This window comes from Talpa europaea, assembly GCF_964194135.1.
Source record: "Talpa europaea genome assembly, chromosome: 3".
In the NCBI taxonomy this organism is placed as follows: Eukaryota; Metazoa; Chordata; class Mammalia; order Eulipotyphla; family Talpidae; genus Talpa; species Talpa europaea.
In genome coordinates this window covers 80,665,931-80,685,634 of record NC_140069.1, presented here as the reverse complement: position 1 = coordinate 80,685,634, position 19,704 = coordinate 80,665,931, and the positions used below count along the sequence as shown (strand labels likewise).

Below are 19,704 nucleotides of genomic sequence, written 5' to 3'. Positions count from 1 at the left end.
ACTTCTGTGTCAGCATTATGGTGGCAGAAGATGTTTCCTCCCTTTCTCCCCTTAAATCTAAATCAATGAAGCAACAATAAGATCAACAAATAAGCTCATTATTCCAGTACACTGTAGAGATCCACGCATTTATGTGACAAAAGATGGGTGGAGAGGGATTCATGGAGGTGTGTATGTATACAGATGGCAAGACTGCCATTCTCCTCAAAGACCCTGGGGAGGGATGATTAGAGACTATGTAGAGGCCTATACCTTTGGTGAATACCAAAGCAGTAGAGTGGAGGTGCTCCATGAGGGCAGGGACCCCAGCAAGGAGGATAACAGATAAAGCAATCTTGATTCCAACTCCATATAGCAGTCCCTCCAAGGGATCCATACAGACACATTGAAGTATTCTACCAGATGTAAGACAGTTGAGTCTCAGATCTAGAACCCCAAAGAAGAGAAAAAATAGTGGAGCCATAAACATAAACCCTCAGCATGTTCACAACAGCTGCTGGCCCCTCCATACCCTTGCTCTCCCCAATGACACAGAAGCAACCTATTCACCACCTCCATGTTACCTAAGATAACTATATTAGCCAGCAGTAATCAAAATATAGTCACAGTATCACCTGCTAGAAAAAAGACAAGCAGTTAATAACTAAGATGTCAATGTAGGTTTTAAAAAGCCAAAAAGCAATAATTTCAGAAAGTTGGTAGATAGGCTAAAGGTGCAGCCTGAGAAATATACCAATAAGCAACTTGAGACTTCAAGGCAATATGACATCACAAGGAGAGAATGATAATTCTCCAGAAAACAAACATAAAGACATGGAAATTTATGACCTTAACAGAGAGAGAATTCAAAATAGTTATCATGAAGAAACTTGATACAAGAAAACTCTTAAAAGCAATTCAATGAGCACAGGAATAAAATTAGTAAGCAATAAGAGATTTTGACAAACTCACTGAAGATTAGCTCAATTTCACAATGATTGCTGAACATAATTACAGTAGAGAAAAGATAGCTACTTCCTAGAACAGTAATGAGTTGACATTAGAGAAAATTCAAGAAAGTTTCCAGTGAGAGATAGGCTATAATTAAGAGAACAAGGTCAACAAAAACCTCCATATTATCAAATTAAGTGGTCAGTACTGTGATACCAACTTATGCAGACTCTCAGAAGCATGTGACATCAGTTTATAGTTGATTCCTCTTGAAACACTGCCTTCTATAGGCTACTGTGAAACCACCTTTTGAGTTTTCCTCCTACCTAGCTAGTTGCTCTTTCCCAGATTCTTCTACAGGTCTGTTCTCCCTGATGCAACCCCTGAATGTAACAAGGCTTAGGGCCCTTTTTCTACACCCTTTTCTCCAACCTTCGTATCAAGTACCACTGCTTTAAATACAATTAGAAGGTAGTGTCTCCTAAATCTGTAACTTCAGCTGTTATCTCCTTTGGTTCTTTAACCCAAATGCTTCCTTGACAAGTATACTTGAATATTAATAGATATGAAACAGAACTTAGGATTTTTCACTGCAAACCAGTTTCCCTTGTAAAAGCAAAAGATTCCACCATTATCCCAGTTGTTTATCAATCTCTTCCTTACACAGTACATCAATCTATCAGCAGGACCAATTCTAAAAAAAGAGCTCAACTCAGAGCTTCTCACCTCTATGTTAATTAACCTTTGGCTTTAAATTTCTTTAAGAATGAAAAGAAAAAGCTGGTTACAGATGCTGACAGACAGTATTTACACACACACAGAAACACTGACTAAAAGTCTGGAAAACCAGCAAAGATGATTACTTAGAAGCACTTTACATACAATAACAGTAGAGAATTAAGATATTGAGAGGGACGTGTAAATGATGTTACAAGAAGGTAGAGAGTCCATTTCGAAGCAAACTGCACTCCACAATTCTGTACCATATCTCCATGAGGAAAATAATAACATGAGAGAAAAAAAAACTTGACAACATTATTTGTTTTTTTAATTGAATCTTCAAATAGCAAGTGTTAAGAAAGTAAAATAGGAATTTAGAACTAAAAGAGAGACAAATGAACAGCAATTATGTTATTACATACTGTGCAGAGGTCCTTATATTGCAGCTTTTGGAATTTTGTGTCTGTATTTCCTGCACATAGCTCCACATAACCAAGAACAACTTGAAACACAGTATTGTGAATGGCTTGGGTGAAATGCATATGTAGTTGATCCATTGCTGTCTATGGAAAGAAAAATAATACAGTATGATTTCTTGGTATTATAATAAATTTCATCAAATTGAAAAAAGTCTTTACCAATTATAGCTATAGCATATGATAACTATTACTCACAGAATTATAAATTTTACCATTGGTTATTTGCAAATAACCCTTCAAAAAACCAAAATATCATACTATTAAACTGTGAGCACTAATCTGTTGCTCTGTATTTATGACTGGCACCCATTCTCCTCTTTCTCAAACATGTCATGCTCCCCTCTGCCATTAGCTATTCATTCGCTTACATTGCTCAGAACATTACTCAATGATCACTGTCTCAGAGAAGCCCTCCCTGACAATCCTACATAAATCAGTACTTGGATTTTTCCATCACTATCTACTTACACTGATATATATTTTTTATAGCATTTAAAACCACCTGACATCACACTCATTTATTTCTTTAATGTCTGTTTCCCTCACTAGAAATGAAGATACTTAATGACTTTATCCAAGGGCCAGGAGCAATACATATTAGAGGTAACCAATAAGTACTTAGTGAGAGAAAGAATTCATCTTATAGGGGAAATTAGAAGTTACAATCATGTTTTCAAAGGTCCTTAAACATGTTCTCAAAATTAACACATGTCTTCCTTCTTGTACGATTTTATATGTATAATTGAAGTCAAGAAAATTAATAAAGCATAATGAACAACCAAATTTCTCTATTCAGATATTAAAATGTATAGTTTCAATGATTTGATAAACTCTTACATTTCCTTCTAAGACAGAGAGGGGACCATCAAGGGGAAGAAAACATTTATATCTATCATTTTATATGTTTTATAGCTAAATGCATAATCCTGTACACACAGAAGACACAATTTATGGACCCTTGTTTCAAGTTTTTCAAAGAAGCCTTTGAACAAAAACAGTATGTAAAGCCATGCAGCAATGAGGTAGTTAGAACATTATGGGGATAAGAGTGTCTGGAGCCGCCTGGAGCATGCGCCATGTTGCGCAACACACGTGCCATTAATTAGTTTTCGCTTTACCGTTTCGCCTGCTGAGAAACCACAGGTGTTTCCTATTAATCAAATGAGACTGGGAGGTACGATGGGAGGAGCTACCAGGATATAAGAAGAGAACCATGAGAAGGTCAGGAGATTATTTTTTTTTTTTTTATATAGAGGCATGTTTTTATTTATTTATTTATTTGTTTGTTTTTGTTTATACATGCACTGGGTACAGTCAGAAGCGTGGGAGGGTGAGAGAATTCACCAGAGCCAGAGCGGGGAGCAGAGCAGGCAGAAGGACCGAAGTACACTGCTGAGGGGAGCAGCGGGCGGCAGGAGAGGTCTGCGCGCCATGTGGGACCCTCCTCCAGTGGCCGGGGAGCAGCTGGGGATCGAACCGGCGCCGCAGAGGCCGCGGGCAGCTTCGCAACCCAGCGCTCAACCACTGCGCCACTGGGGAGGCCCAGGAGATTATTATTGTGAGAGGTTACCGCGAGAGGAGCAGAGAGAAGGTCAGGGAAGGTAGAAAGACAGGGAAAAGTAAAAGAAAGGTAAAGGAAAAATAAAGAAGCAAATGCTAGCATCAAGTTGTCTCAAGCCCCTCATTTCAATCCTCAGCCCTTCTCTTTTCGTGCCTACGAATCCCGCGGGTCGGGACAAAGAGAATCCTTCACAAAATGTAATACATGTAATGAAGCTGTTTTCCAGACAAATGTACTAATGACAAAAGTTTACGTACTTCAAGGAAGTCATGCTGGCCCACTAAGAATTATGAAGCTCTAAATTAAGGACTTTTCGTTCAGACCAAGAACTAAGGGAAAAGAAATTATATCCTCTCCCACTAAACTATCTCATAATACAGTGAATACTTTTTTCAAAACCTACATAAAATTATGAAAACATTAAACCTGACAAACACTTCATGGTTCAAAACCAGTATCTGTAATGTTTCACCACCCTATATAACCTCTAAACCTATGTGAACAACCATGTTATAACTTAATAAAGCATAAAAATTGATTCTGCAAAACACATTTTGAAGGCTACTACATTTATAATATTCAGACTCAAGCAATCATGACAGTTAACAAAATTCTTAATTAAGAAAAAAAAGCATATTTTCAGAACTAACCTGTGTTTTTCCAAGAAGTCGATAAGCTTGCTGAACCTTGGTATAATGGTTAATGTCAAAATTCTTGCAGATTTTGGAAAGAGCTACATCCAACTGTTCCTATGTAATTAAAAAAGGAGACAAGAGCTGGCTAAAGAATTATATTTTCAAAGTAATGAAAAGAAAATATTAAAACTAAGTTTTCATTTTTAATTAATAACTAAGCATTATATTGAAATTAACAATCAAAAACAAATTTCAATAAAATTAGAAACAAATTACAACTCTCATTTATTACTAACTATAATCAAGTTTACTAAGATATTAACTAATATTTAAGTTTCTAAAATTCTTTGCCAAGTATTTCAATGGACACAAAATAAGTATAATAGTTTCAAAGGAATTTTATTTTTTACTTAACTTTGTTTCTTCAAGCATCTGCTAAAATCTTGTAATTATATGACCTGCATTTGCATGACTATTAAAAAATGATAAAATAATCTTTCTATATTCACTAAAAAGTAATTCTCAACAAAAACTACATTGACCTTAAAAGTACATACCTCAAGGTATGGCTTTATATCTAAATGTTTATGGACCTGTATGTCAGTGATTTCATTTTAATATTATAATTTTCTAACAGTGAAGAAATACTGAGTTTTCCACTTGCTCTTAGCCAAAAGGCCAAGAAGCAATGAAATACTGTTTTCCAAAGGCAGTCCTTATTAAAATATTCAGGAAATTGTGAAAGGGATTTTAAAAGTAGTTGTTTTTATGTTTATCAAATAAATGAGCATTCTTAAAATTAATAAATAATTATATTAACAATCAAACACTACTTTCACACAAGATCATTTTAAAGTACAGCCTCAACTTTTATTGGTACTCTTATTAGGAAAAAGTTAAAATAAAATACCAGGAGAAACCAAATAATAATTATCACATTTACTGAAATGAATATCCTTCTTTGCAAAGATTACCTAGAAAAGTGATGAACTGTGAACACATAGTGGAGGAAAACCAAGACTTCATGCTACAAGGACATATCTTTTCTTTCAATTTCTACATTTTTTATTAATTATATGAGCCATATTATAAGTTTTAGAAATTTAGAAGTGTTTCATCAAATCAATAATTTTAAGTAAATAAATTAACTCACTGACACTAAAAAGAAGTAGCTGATACAATCAAAAAGTTACAGATGGTAAGTAATTTGGCTATAGTTTCAATGAGAACAGAGTGTGACTAACAATTGGTGATCTTTCTGAAAATGGTGATGTTCTCAAACACTATTTTCAGGCCCTTAGTTCCAGAGGTATGGTTGAAATTACAAGCAGTTTAACATTAACTTGACCATGCACAGATATTCCAAAGTTTCTGAGAAACAAAAAGTGTAGTGATCTAGATATGCTGATAACACAAAATAAAAAGATAAGTAGTACCTATGCTACATAAAAACCTCTAAGAAGAAAATGCAATTGAAATATAATGTGATGCTTCTTACCTCGATTTGTTCTAAAGTATCTTGCAGCTTTGAATTCAGTTCACTATTAAAGAGATGTGCTTATTATTAAAAGAGACAAACTAAGTGCTAAACAAATACATATAACTACATAACAATGGCACAAGCAGTAAGTCATGTTACTGACTCTGCAGAAAGTACAATAAGGCAAAAACTAAATAAATAAAAGGAATTTAAAAAATAAATAAGTCATTACTAGCATCAATAGGATTGTATGGGCAAAAGATGCTAAAGAATCTACAGATAAGAGTAAGAATATAAGAATTAAAAATTGACAGCACTTTAAAGACCATAATTTAGATAAAAAGCAAAATTTCAAAAATAAAATTTCTACATATAAAGAACAAAGAATGAGACAATCAAAAAATTTTAAATATCATCTCAATAAAACTAGATATAAATATACACATTATATATATAAAATATCTACATATAAAATTTACAGGGACTATTTTGAGTTTGGAGAAAAAGGAAATCTAAACTCACTCACAGGTGAGAGTAATGATTTCAGCTTCACTACAAAAAAAACGGCCTTTAGTCTTTATTTATATTTTCATAAATCTAGATGTTTTTATTGCTGCTATATTTATGGCTAAAATGACTCTATATCCTATGTAGTAAGACTAATGCAAACATAGTAATATAAACAGCATGTCGATTTTGTATAAAGTCTATAAATCAAAATTTGAGTTTATTAAAAATGCTTTCAAAATCTATAACTGAAGCTTGACAATAATTTATTACTAGTTAAAATACACATATAAAAATTATGTGATTAAGGAGTGGACATATTAACTATACAGCCTTTAAGAAATCCCTAGTCATCATTTAGGAACATGAATTCAAGCCATTTCAGTCAATTAATCAAAGTATGTTAAAAGGATCTATTCATAAACATGTGGAATAAATAAAAGCTACATTATGGTCAAAAAATTTACTAAAATGAAAAGCTAAAAGCTATTAAAGGCTATTTGCAAGTTGAATGTAATGAATCAAACAATTCTGTAGTGCGTTTTTGCCATCACCACAGAAAATATTAAAGATAATATATTCATAAGTAACTAATTTGTACCGTTTGTTTACAGATTTTTTTTTATTTATACAATAGCTGGGGTATAGGCCACAGGTGTGGGAGGGTGAGAGGATTCACCAGACAGAGTGGGGAGAAGAGGCAGACAGACCAAAAGCACTGCTGAGGGGAGCAGCGGGCAAGACAGGAGAGGTCTGCCCCGCCATGTAGTAATCTCCCTGGCCGGCCAGGAATTGAACAAGCGCTACAGAGGCTGCAGACAGCTTCACAGCGCTGTGCTCAACCCGCTGCGCCACCGGAGAGGCCCCTAGTAGTGTTTGTTCAAATAGCTGATCTAAGACCACCATGCAAGAAGAATCCTAGAGGGGCCTCCCTGGTGGTGCAAGGGGTTATCTCAGCACTGTGGAGCAATCTGATGAATAGACACTACAGCACAGTGCTCGTTCAATCCCCACCCAAGGAGCTAACCCACATGGTGCAACAGACTCTCCTACCTCATTCCCTGCTCCCCTCAGCAGTGTATTTCAGTCAATTCACCTGTTCTGCTCCCCACTCTGTCTCTGGTGAATCCTCTCACCCCCCCCCCCAGAATCTCTGGACTACAACCCAGCCCTTGTATGCATAAATAAATAAAATCTTTAAAAATAAAAGAAGAATCCAAGAAAAGTTCCATATAAATCAATATTCAGTACAAATCTGACTATAAAAAAAGACAAGGTGGTATAGCAACTAATGAGTGTCTTAATGATATCCCTGGTCTGTTATTAATAAGACCATGTGATTTATGTCCAGGTTTAACACAGACATCAGCTTCTCAGACAAAAGTGGACTATATCTAATGGGCTGCTTCCACCTTTAGGTTTAAAGATTCTATTACAGACTATAAAGATATTCTAAACATTGCCAAACCTCCTAAACTGTAATTCAAAAGCAGAGATCAGGAACTAAAATCGAGCCAGCAGCCTATGTTTCTAAATAGTTTCACTAGAACATAGGCATATTCGTTTTTTCACAAAATGGCTATGGATGCTTTTGGGCTGTAACGACAAATCTGAATAGTTGTAACAAACACCTCATAGCCTGCAAAACTGAAAATATATAGCTAAAAATAATAAAAATAAAGTTGCCAACTCTGTGCTAGAGTTCAGCAAATCGTTTAGTCAACTGATCAAAATTAAAACAAGAACACTGATATGTGTTTGTATGGGTGTGTGTGTGTTCACATGTATATTGAGAATTTTAATTAAAATTGTATAAATATGTTTCATTCACTCTTGATTTAGAGTCAATGTGTTGTCTTTCCATTTGATTGGAATTTTAACGTCTTAGTTTCATATGAGCCAAATCACAGATAAATTGCAATTTCAAGTTTCAATTTCTCTGATGTGTACAAACTCAAAGACAAATGTAAAACAATCCAAATGCCAACTCACATTAAAGTTACCTAATATCCCCCAATTTTTATAAATTGCCTCAGCTACAATAAACTCAAAGGAAATTTATTTTTAACAATGTTTTATTTTTCCAATGCATTCAGCTTATCTTCAAAAATTTATTTCACTTTATTAGTTTTTTTTTATGTAAGCAACATAAATTCAGAACAAACACACTGACAGAAAGAGATCTAGGAAAAAAATGTAATTAACTCTAGTAGTACACAACTCAGTTACTAGAGTGGAATATTAAAAATTGGCATACTTGCAATAAGATTCCACTGTATATAACAGCTAATATTAAGAGACAGTAGAGTGCAGTAGTGGTTAAGAGCAACAACTCTACATTCTAGCAGACCTAAGTTTAAATCCTGGCTTTACAACTTATTTTTAAAAAGCATCAATTTTTTCATCTATAAAATGGAGATAATAACTACACCTCTGGTAATATTCTGTGAATACTAAATAAGATAAAGAAAATTACAGTACAGTGCGTGGCATATGGAAAGGACAAAACAGCACAAGGGAAAAGGTGATGGTGCACAGGTGAGCTGGTGGTGGAAATTCTATGGGGACTACAGCTGATGTAAAATATATACAAATAAATTAATTTTTTAAAAAAGGACAGAACATTTCAAACATAGTATCACAACCATCGTCACTGTCACCATCATCATGATTCAGTTTTCAAAAACTAAAACATAAGCCTTAGTGAGAAAATATTACTAAAATCAAATTTAGAATTACTGTATAATCAATACTGTTTAGCAAATGGTGCTTAGCTTCTATTCCTGACCTATAAAGGTCAGTATTTCCCATATTTGCAGGGGTATAAGAAGTGAGCCATTCACAGCATGGACACATCTGGTGGTCTTTATTTTATGCACTCTGTTCTCTTCACTGACATGTTATCCCACCATTCTATATTAGTTGCCTATTATTACAAACTCCTAGAGAACCAATAAATTTCAAAATCTCTTATTTTATCTCAAGCAGATAAGTATTAAATAATACTTCATTCCTGTCTCACCCGGGAATAAAGAATTTGACATGGGCGACTTTTCTAGATTAGTGGTGAAATTTCAGAACATCGGGTAAAAAGAAAAATCCTCAAAATTTCTAAAGAAAAAACACCATTAATAGTGGACTGAGACTGAAAAAAGCATCTGACTCTGCATTAGAAAATAGGAGGCTAAAAGGCAACTGAGCACTGTCTCCCATTTCTAAGAATAAAATAATTCTGTTTCAATATATATAGACTAAATTAAGAACATTTCAAAATCTCAAATTTTAACTCTCATGTATCCCATATCCAAAAAAATTGTTTTCAAAAGATAACTATAACAAAATAAGACAAAGGAGGGCCTCCCTGGTGGCATAATGGGTTAAGTATGGCACCATGAAGCAATCCGCAGCTTCTGCAGCATGAGTTCCATCCCTGGCTGGTCAGGGAGCAACCTGCATGGTGCAGCAGACCTCTCCTGACTCGCCCGCTGCTTCCCTCAGGAGCGTACTTCGGTCAATCTGCCTGTCCTGTTCCGCACTCTGTCTCTGGTGAATCCTCTCACCCCCTGCTTCTCTGGCCTGTATCCCAGCTCTTGTATGCATAAATAAATAAAATCTTTAAAAAAAATAAGACAAAGGAATATACAAAAAAGGAATATTGTATAAGGAATGATAGCAACTGAGTAAGACCTTAATAAAGTGAAAGATATTCAACAGAAATTGAAAAAACATTTATGGACCTTGATTTTCATTTAGAGGTAAAGGATTACTTTGCTTCTCTGTAAGTACAATCACTCTACTTAGTTCAGATAATATTATTTATATAATCATAATTTAGTAAATATGATTTCTACTAGGTTAATTTTTTAGAAGTAACACATTAATAAAGGCAAAGAAGATTTAAATTGTTGCATAAAAAAATGTTATAAACTTGACCAAGTAAAAATAATAGTTTCACTAACAAAACCTAAATAGAAAAGGGAAGCAAACAAAAGAAAGTATACCAGTCCCATCTTTTAATAACATTTTATATGGGGAATAAACAGATGGGGAACCAAGAAACAATTACCTTCCTAAATAAGGTGATATTTCAGAAAAAAGATATTTTAATATAGTACTTTAAATTACAATATTATCTATGAAAAAATAAGCTGCCAAAGCAGTTTACTCCGAAAAGTAGAAAAAGGCAGAAAGAAAAACCTCTACTGTTTATTTAAATACTATAATTTTGTCATGTGTAGATTTTACTTTGTTATTTTTAAATGGTATGGCATGAGGGAGAGGGGCAGAAGAAACATCAAGGATAGGGCCTCCCTGGTGGCCTAGGGCTTAAGTCTCAGAATATCAAGCTATCACCAGCTACTGCAGCATGAGTTCAATCCCCAGCCAGTGAGCACATCCAAAAGGCGCCACAGACCTCTCCTGTCTTGCCAGCTGTCCCCTCAGCAGTGTATTTCAGTAGATCTGCCTGTTCTGCTCCCCACTCTGTCTCTGGTGAATTCTTTTACCCCCTTGCACCTCTGGCCTACACCCTAGCATAAATAAACAAATCTTCAAAATATATATATATAAAGATATATAATATATAAATATATATATAAATAAAAGAAACATCAAGATAAGGAATACAAGTAATGTCAGAATACCATGGCATCAACAATGCTGCCCAAGCAGACAGAGCAACATGAACTGGGAATCTAGGTCTAGCTAGTAGGTCTGAGGAGCTATTGCTCAAACACTATGCCAGACAGGATTCCTGGGCCCCCTTATTTAGCCTAGATCAAGAACAAGCAGATGTAACTTGCTAGAAAGGAATTAAGGTCAATAGAGGAAGAACAGTCCCTGGTACTACTATATTTGTAAATAAAAACGGTATTCATTTCTCTATGATTTGAAGTTCTGCAAACCACAGTCTTCATTCAACTACCAAGACATTCTGAGAAAAAAATAAAGGCTATTTTAGATTATGAAAAAATAAAGAATATTTTAGATTATGAAAAATTAAACATATTTATGTTTAAATGCAATGCTCAATAAACTAGTCCTGATGGCATACACACTTTTCAGAGTCTAATCCAGAATGCTCTCTCAAGTGAACAAAATATAATCAAGCAGTTTTGATGTTAAAAAAAACTTTTCTGAAAACTAAGTTAGATAAATTTGAAGTAGAGAAAGAAGTTAAATCTTCATTCGCAGACTTACTTTAATATAAACACACTCTGATTCTTATTCTCAATAAATCCCAACTATATGACTCTGTCAATCATTCAAGAAATATCAAATAATGTAAGAATGTTCCCTGTCAATTATAAAAAGTGAATAAAACCGATATTACAATATCTTTTATTAAAGAAACTGAAACACAGTACATCTCAATGAAGATACAAGCACTGAGAAGGTACCAGTTTTCTCTCATTTTCAACCAACTTGGTGTACCATGTTTCTTGGTACTTCAAGTGACAGAACCTGAGATTTCTAAGTATACAGTTAATGCCTCTTTATGAAGAAGCAAACATGTGACTCCCATTTTTCCTACTTTCCATATCCTAAGAGTCAGCCTGCAGTTGCCCTATGTAATCTACTCCTAAGAACATTCTTCTAATGTTAAAGAAAATGAGAGTGCAAATTCAGCTGGAAGTTAATTACTATTCCTATGATTACCAGAGTGTCAATGATTTTTCACTCTGATTTACTCAGAGCCAAGGAAAAATTATTTTTTTTCCTTTGGCTAAATTCTACAACTCCAGGTAAATTAAATGAATTTTTTTAAGCTGTTGGTGAATCTGGGCACTTTCAAATACAGAGTTGTATTTAGAAGTTGAGAGAAGAGCAAAAGAAAGAAAAAATAAATGCACACAGTAAAAAAGGTTTATCTAATTAATAAAGACAAAAATTAAAGGTAGTAACAATACTTGTGAGTCATTTTTGTGGACTCTGTCACACATATCAACTAACTTACTGTTCTATCCTATTATCTACAAGAAGTGAACAAACTCCTTTCTTCTCACAACTAGAGCAAACAGGAGAAGTGAAAAGAGGATTGGGTTATGCAGGATAAATAGCTAGCAGAGGAAACAGTTCTTGTAATACAGGGAAGAACTGCTGTTGGAAGGACTGTCATCACCACCAAACAATTTCAAACAACAGATCTGCTCTCTGAATCACCCGACACTGCACTAAATCACCAAATGAAAAAGTTTTCCTGGGAAATGTAAGGTAAAACTTTACACAAGAAATAATGTATTTCTTGTGTATATACATGTATTTTCAGAGAAGAACACAAACTTTTTCTATTATTCCATGCATGAATCATATGGGTAAACATAGTATGCTTTATACACACTGTACTGCCTAACAAAACATTACTTTAAATCACCATTATAGAGCATTTCAATTTCAAACTTTTTACAAGATCAGCTAATTGTAATCATGCCTCTTCCATGTACCTCTACTTACATTAATGAAAAATACTCAGATGCCATTTCATGCTAACTTTTAATAGTCTAAAGAATTTCTTTCAGAAACATTGTTACAGTTAATGTTCATCAAGTAAGATATTTACTTTAGCATAGATAAGATTAAAAACAGAAATTAATGGGAAAAAATAAAGTTTCAAACCATATTACCTATTCCCTCAAGCTCCTATCAGCAATGTCCACACTCATTCTTCTTCCTATTACCATTTCAAAATAGAGTGTGACCATTTCAAAATCAATACCTGCTATAATTCCTTCAAAGCCTTTATATAGTATATGTTCCATATTTTGCTTTCAACTTTACATTTTCCCATTAATTTTCAAATATTTTAGTTTCTTCCTCTCAATTTCACATCTTCCCACTTTATAAAATTTCCTTATCCAATAATAACATTTAACTAAATCTGTCCCCAACAAGATCAACTCCAACTTTTTTGTTACTATATCCAGTAGATAGACATTTTCAGTTCTTGTGTTGCTTGGCATTTCAGCAACAAGACTTCATCATATACCCACAATCTCTTATCCATACCCCCTTATACCTTCACTTAGCTATCCCTTCCTGCCCCTCCTTCAGGGGCATCCTTAGCCATGATCCCTTAAAGAGATTTAGACTCCAGTGTTGACACTTAGCTCAATCAAGTTCCTTCTCTCGAAAGTCCCATCCGATTTGTGCCTACTTTAATCCCTGTTCTCCTTGATGTTGATTATGTTTGGTATGTTACTACACAGGCAATTTCAAAGCAAAACACCTAGCTATAACAAATACCCAGTAAATAAATAACTGCCTGAATTATGTTCACCCAATCATAAATAAGTTGTGCTTACTCTAACAGCTTTATCACCACAAATGATATAAACAGGTATTACTATGTTTTCTCAGGATTCAGAAGACCAGGTTAGAAATTTTCAAATACATTCAACATACTAGAGCTAATTCTCTAGTCACTCAAATTAAAATTTGTCAATGACATAATCAAGTTTTTAATAGTGACAATTTTCCATCAAATGAATATCACTGACACTGCCCAACTATGTTATCTCCTAATCAAATAAACAATGTGTACTTCAATATTCATGACCCTAAAGAAAAAGATTCCATAGATATTTAAATAGCAATTTTAGGGGGAAAAATATCTAGTCCTCATTCTAAACTCAGCAGAGACCTACGATGTCAGAGTATATTTTAAAAAAAAATTTAAAACAAACCTGTATTAATGTTTTGCTCCTATATCCAGTAGATAGACATCGCTAATAATTGCTCCTCAAATACTAGAAATAAACATCTGTAACATCAGTAATCATGTTCACTGACTGCCAGAATTTCTTTCCATACAGGAGAGACTAAGAGACTATATTCTAGGATGGGTAAGAAATTGAAACTGGGTTTGCCAGGCAATCATACTATTTTACCTAGACTGTATGTTTATTTGTGATGGTTTTAGAGAAACAAAGGAAATTACACCTCAGGATTATGGTCTCCCAAGGTACAGAAAAGTAATGCAAAGCCTTCATTATCAGTAGACCAAAAACTCATTAATAAAGTTAGAGCTAATAGGAAGAGATAAAGTAGTCATTTCACATTGTATGTTTTATAAGTGATTTTTTTTAAACAAAAGATGCAACCTGTCAAGTACATAATCACTTAAATATTGTATACAGAGGATTAGTATATAAAATGAAATCACAAATTTTCTGAAAGAATTCTTATTATGATGTGCCAAATATTTGAAACGTATAGATCTGAAAAACAAACAGCAATAATACTCTCAATATTTATAAGCCAGGCAAAGCTAAGGAGGAAGAATGCCCAAGAGATATGATGGAGAAATGAAAAGATGAATTTATTCCTTTTTACTATGTTACAAAAATGAAATCAATCAGATTGGAAAGAATATGGAAAAAAGCATTTCAATGAGGTGACAAAAAAGAAAATGGTTAAAAAGTATCTAACATTTCACACCTTAAGAAATATTATTTATAATTGCATTGTACTGCCCATTTATGAACAAGAACGATGAACTAAAATACAGCACTTAATATTAACTTTCAATATCTACTAACTTTGTAAGTTTCACAACTCCACAAAAATCTGACAATAGAATCAGCTTTAAGAAGTCTACCTTACCTTATACAACTGTAATGTTTAAAAGTGCTGGCAGCTTTCTGACATTCCAGGCACAATTGAATAGCTCCTGGATAGTCTTCTTCCTTAAGATAAGAACAACAAAAGTCATTAGACTGGAAACAGTTTTCTTAAAGCCCCCGGAAAAAACAAACCTCTGTTCACACTCTATCCAAAAGTCACAGAACCAGAAAATTTTAATTCCTTTTAAAAAGAGGATTAGAATACCAATGATAGATAAATAATAAAATATAAATAGGCAACTAGCTCCAGGCATAAAATGTATGCATAGAAAAAAATATTCTGTTCTGTCAAATACCTAGTTACAGTCCTCAGTAACCATGACATGTGGTTAAAGCCCATATAGAATTATAAGCTGTTTCACAGAGGTGTTCTTTAACTGTTAATATATGTTCTTTCAGTTATAGTCACAAAAATCATCCAAAACATATGCATTCTACTACAGTCAACATTCAACAGTTCTATCACCAAGAAATCAATAAATATTTTTCAATAAACTTGTAAAAAAGTAAAATAATCATTAATATCCTCAAAATATTTTTAAGTAGGAAAAAATGTTAGCACTTTCACAACTAAATATATTCTGGAGTCAATGAGTCTATAAACTATTATCTATATTTCTCTTTTAAGTTTTAATATTATTAAGTTTTAATATGCAGAAAGATAGTGCTAAGAATAATTTTGACCATTATGAAGCCAGATACCTATTTCTTATATATATATGTATATATATATATTTATTTATTAATGAAGTACCATTGTTACCTTGTTAATTTTTTGACAACGTAAGATTTCTCTCTAAGATGGGAATTCGAATCAACATGGTGGTGGGGACGCGCTACGAGTAACTCTTCCCATTAAAAAAAAGTTAATCGGGAGGAAAAGTGGCAGCTCCCTGTGAAAACCAGGACACAGGTGACTCTGGTAAACTGCCCAAAGAGTAAAGTTGCCATAGAAGAGGACCAAAAGAGAGGAAAGCTCAGAGCCTTCCCCCACCCTCCTCCACCCACACCCACAAAGCTGGTACACTCTGACCAACAGAAAGAAAAACAACAACGAGAACAAACTAAAGATCAAGCAGAACTCTGAGTGGAAAAGAACTATTGCAGGCACTGCACCCTGCAATTGGGAACTGTGGAGAACTGTGGGGGAATCACCACATAGGTAAGCGAATGGCTCCAGGCACCACTGGAGGAAGATAAGGACTAGGGAGAGACCTGCAAATAGCCCAAGGCCAGCCACTAAGCTTGTGCTGAAAAGCACATGCGCTCGAAAAGCATACCCGGGGCCTCCCCGGTGGCGCAGTGGTTGAGCACTGGGTTGCGAAGCTGCCAGCAGCCTCTGCGGCGCCGGTTCGATCCCCGGCTGCTCCCCGGCCACCGGAGGAGGGTACCACATGGCACGCAGACCTCTCCTGCCGCCCGCTGCTGCCCTCAGCAGTGTACTTTGGTCCTTCTGTCTGCTCCCTGCTCTGGTTCTGGTGAATTCTCTCACCCTCCCGCGCTTCTGACTGTACCCAGTGCATGTATAAACAAAAAACAAACAAACAAATAATAAATAAATAAAACATGCCTCTATAAAATTAAAAAAAAAAAAAGAAAAGAAAAGCATACCCGTACGGATCGCAGCTGCCCAGGTCCCCACTCCCAAGACCTAGGTTTGTGGGGAGACGCGTGGGAACTGTCACTGAGGTGAAAGACCCTCACTGAGTAATCAAAAACCAGGTGCTTGGGCATGGGGGGGGAGGAAGGTGCCATTTTTGTGGACAATGACTTGGGCTACCACCCACATCCTGGATCTGAGGGCTTCGGAACGGAGACCCAGGGCATGAAATTCGGGGTGTGGGATCCCCATGATGCGTGGCACAGGGCAGACACAGCACCCCCACGCCATTGAGCCATTCCACGCCACCCCCACTCAGTTCCCAGGAGACCCACAGGGAAAACACAGAGCTCTGAAGGATACTAGGAAAGCTCTGTGGTGCCACCTAGTGATCAAAACAAAATCACCAATTTCCTAATAGTTGGAAGCCAGGGTTTCCAAAACCATCCTCAGGCTCTGAGAGGGGGTGGGCCACGCAAACAGGAGTAAGAAGGGAAACAAGTCATGGAGCAAGACCCCATTCTGGAACTGAGTGCTAGGCATAGGATTCGGGGCGTGGAACACGCCATAACAGTAGGCACTGCGCAGGGTGACAGCCTTTGTTTTGGATCTGAGACCCTGAGATTGAGAACGAGCGCACAGCACCCAGCATGAGCAACAAACAGTCCCTATGTAGAGGTGCTCCCCTCTCCCACTTCGTTTCTCAGAGAACTACAGGGGAAAAGCACAGGTCAGCAAGCACAGGTGTCTTGCGCCACATAGTGACCTAAGCAAAATCACCAACTAACTGATTCCCTGCTGGAACTGAGTAAATACAGAGGGAGGGAACTGTTAAAGATAGTGCCCAGCAACACAGCCACAGCATCAACACCCTCGTGGAGTTTTGGCCTACCAGTGCTGGTCTCAGCCTGGTAAACAGTTTTCGACACCCTTGAAGGAGCATTCCAAAGAGATGCCCGCCAACACCAGTGGCACAACGTCCCAATACATAGAACAAATTAGAAAGCAAACAGCAGGGAGAAGGGAAAATACAAATAACCAAGCAAGCCTGCAGAAGAAGGATACACTACACCACAAAAAGAAAATCAGTTACCAGAGCTCTACAATGACATGGAAGAAGTTCTCTGCCTGTCAGATATATAATCTAGAATCATCATGATTAAAAAATTTGACATAAGACAAATAATCAATGAACTGAAGAACGAAAATGAGACCTGAAGAAAGGAAATAAAAGAAAAGGAGGACACTAAAAGATTACTGGAGGAGACAAAGAGCTCTTAGAAAAGCATTGAAAATAGAACCAAGGAAATGGAAGAATGGATCAGCACTCTTGAAGATACAGAAATAAAAAGAACCAAAAGAGAAAAAGAGAGAGAAGTGCAAAGGAAGAAGAATGAGAATCCCCTTAGACAATTATCAGACTCCATGAAGAGAGGAAATCTAAGAGTTATAGGCATTCCAGAAGGTGAGAAGAGACAAAGGATCTGAGAAATTATTCAACGAGATAATTGAAGAAAACTTCCCAAGTATGAAAAAGGAGACGAAATATAGACATACAAGAAGCGAGTACACCCAATTACCACAATGAAAAGAAAACTACAGCAAGACACCTAATAGCAACGCTTGCAAGAGTCCAAGACAAGGAAAAAATAATGAAACTGGAAAGGGGGAAGAAACAGATAACTTATAAGGGAAAATCAATCAGGTTAACCTCAGACTTCTCTGAAGAAACACTAGAGGCAAGAAGAGAACAGAGTAACATATTCAAAAACTTCAAGACAGCAAATGCCAACCAAGAATACCTTACCCTGCAATGCTCTCCTTCCTCTATGAAGAAAAAATATGGACTTTCTCAGACAAACAAAAACTCCAGAAATTCATTACAACTAAACCCCACTCCAAAAAATTCTACAAGTAGTCCTAAGGCCAAAACCAACAAAGGAATGATCAAGAAGAACAGAATAAAGTGAGGAATAAAATCACACACACAAAAAAAATGGCAAATACAGATGTCAACATATCAATATTAACTCTAAGTATAAATGGATTAAACTCATCAATAAAAACATACAGACAAAAAGCACGCTGGATTAAAAAACAAAATCCATCCTTCTGCAGTCTCCAGGAAATGCATTTTACCACAAAAGATAAACACAGGCTGAAAGCAAAAAGTTGGAAAACAATCCTATAAGCAAATGGACAAAAACAGAAGGCAGGAACAGTTATACTTATATCAGATGAAATAGACTTCAAATTAAAAAAAATAAAAAGAGACATAGATGAACACTACATTATGATCAAGGGGACAATACATCAGAAAGATATAACACTCATCAACATACTCACCAAATGAAGGAGCACCAAAATATATTAGAGAGTTATTATCAGCTCTGAAAACGGATATTAAAGAAAATACATATATAGTGGGAGACTTCAACACCCCACTCTCACCAATGGACAGAATGAGACAAAAAATAAATAGACTAGCGCCCTAAATAAAGACATAGAACTCATGGACTTAATAGACATCTATAGGACACTGCACCCAAAAAAATTCAAGTACACATTTTTCTCAAGAGCACACAGATCATTCTCCAGAATCGATCACAAACTGGGCCACAAGACAAACAACAACAGATACATGAAGATCAAAATCATTCCAGGGCCTCCCCTGGTGGTGCAGTGGTTGAGCGCTGGGATGCGAGGCTGCCCACAGCCTCTGCAGTGCCGGTTCAATCCCTGGCCGCTGGCGAGGGTCCCACATGGCGCGCAGACCTCTCCTGCTGCGCCCGCTGCTCCCCTCAGCAGTGTATTTCGTCAGTCTGCCTGTTCTGTTCCCTGCTCTGGCTCTGGTGAATTCTCTCACCCTCCCGCGCTTCTGACTGTACCCAGTGCTTGTATAAATAAATAAATAAATCTTTAAAAAAAAAAAAGAAATATTTGTTTAAAAAAAAAAAAAATCATTCCAACTATCTTCTCTAATCATAAAGGCATCAATCTAGAAATAAATCATGAAAAGAAAACAAGGAATCCTCCCACTTCATGGAAATTGAAATCCACACTACTGGAAGACCACTGGACTAATGAGGTGATCAAAGAAGAAATTAAAAAATACTTTGAGTTGAATGACAAGGAGGACACCACTTTCCAGAATGTATGGGATTCAGCAAA

The 19,704-nt window shown here is 35.7% G+C and overlaps 1 protein-coding gene across 2 annotated transcripts in view; it reads right to left on the bottom strand.

The window, feature by feature from the left end:
* Window positions 1-19,704, bottom strand: part of VPS50 (VPS50 subunit of EARP/GARPII complex) — a gene marked incomplete at both ends in the record, with an annotated part of 120,673 nt that overhangs the window by 74,872 nt on the left and 26,097 nt on the right. For both annotated transcript variants that reach the window (XM_084230838.1, XM_084230839.1), the window contains 4 exons: window positions 2,073-2,213; window positions 4,341-4,439; window positions 5,824-5,866; window positions 14,914-14,996. In XM_084230838.1, the coding sequence (XP_084086964.1) occupies window positions 2,073-2,213; window positions 4,341-4,439; window positions 5,824-5,866; window positions 14,914-14,996 (366 nt within the window). The remainder of the gene's footprint in view (window positions 1-2,072; window positions 2,214-4,340; window positions 4,440-5,823; window positions 5,867-14,913; window positions 14,997-19,704) is intronic.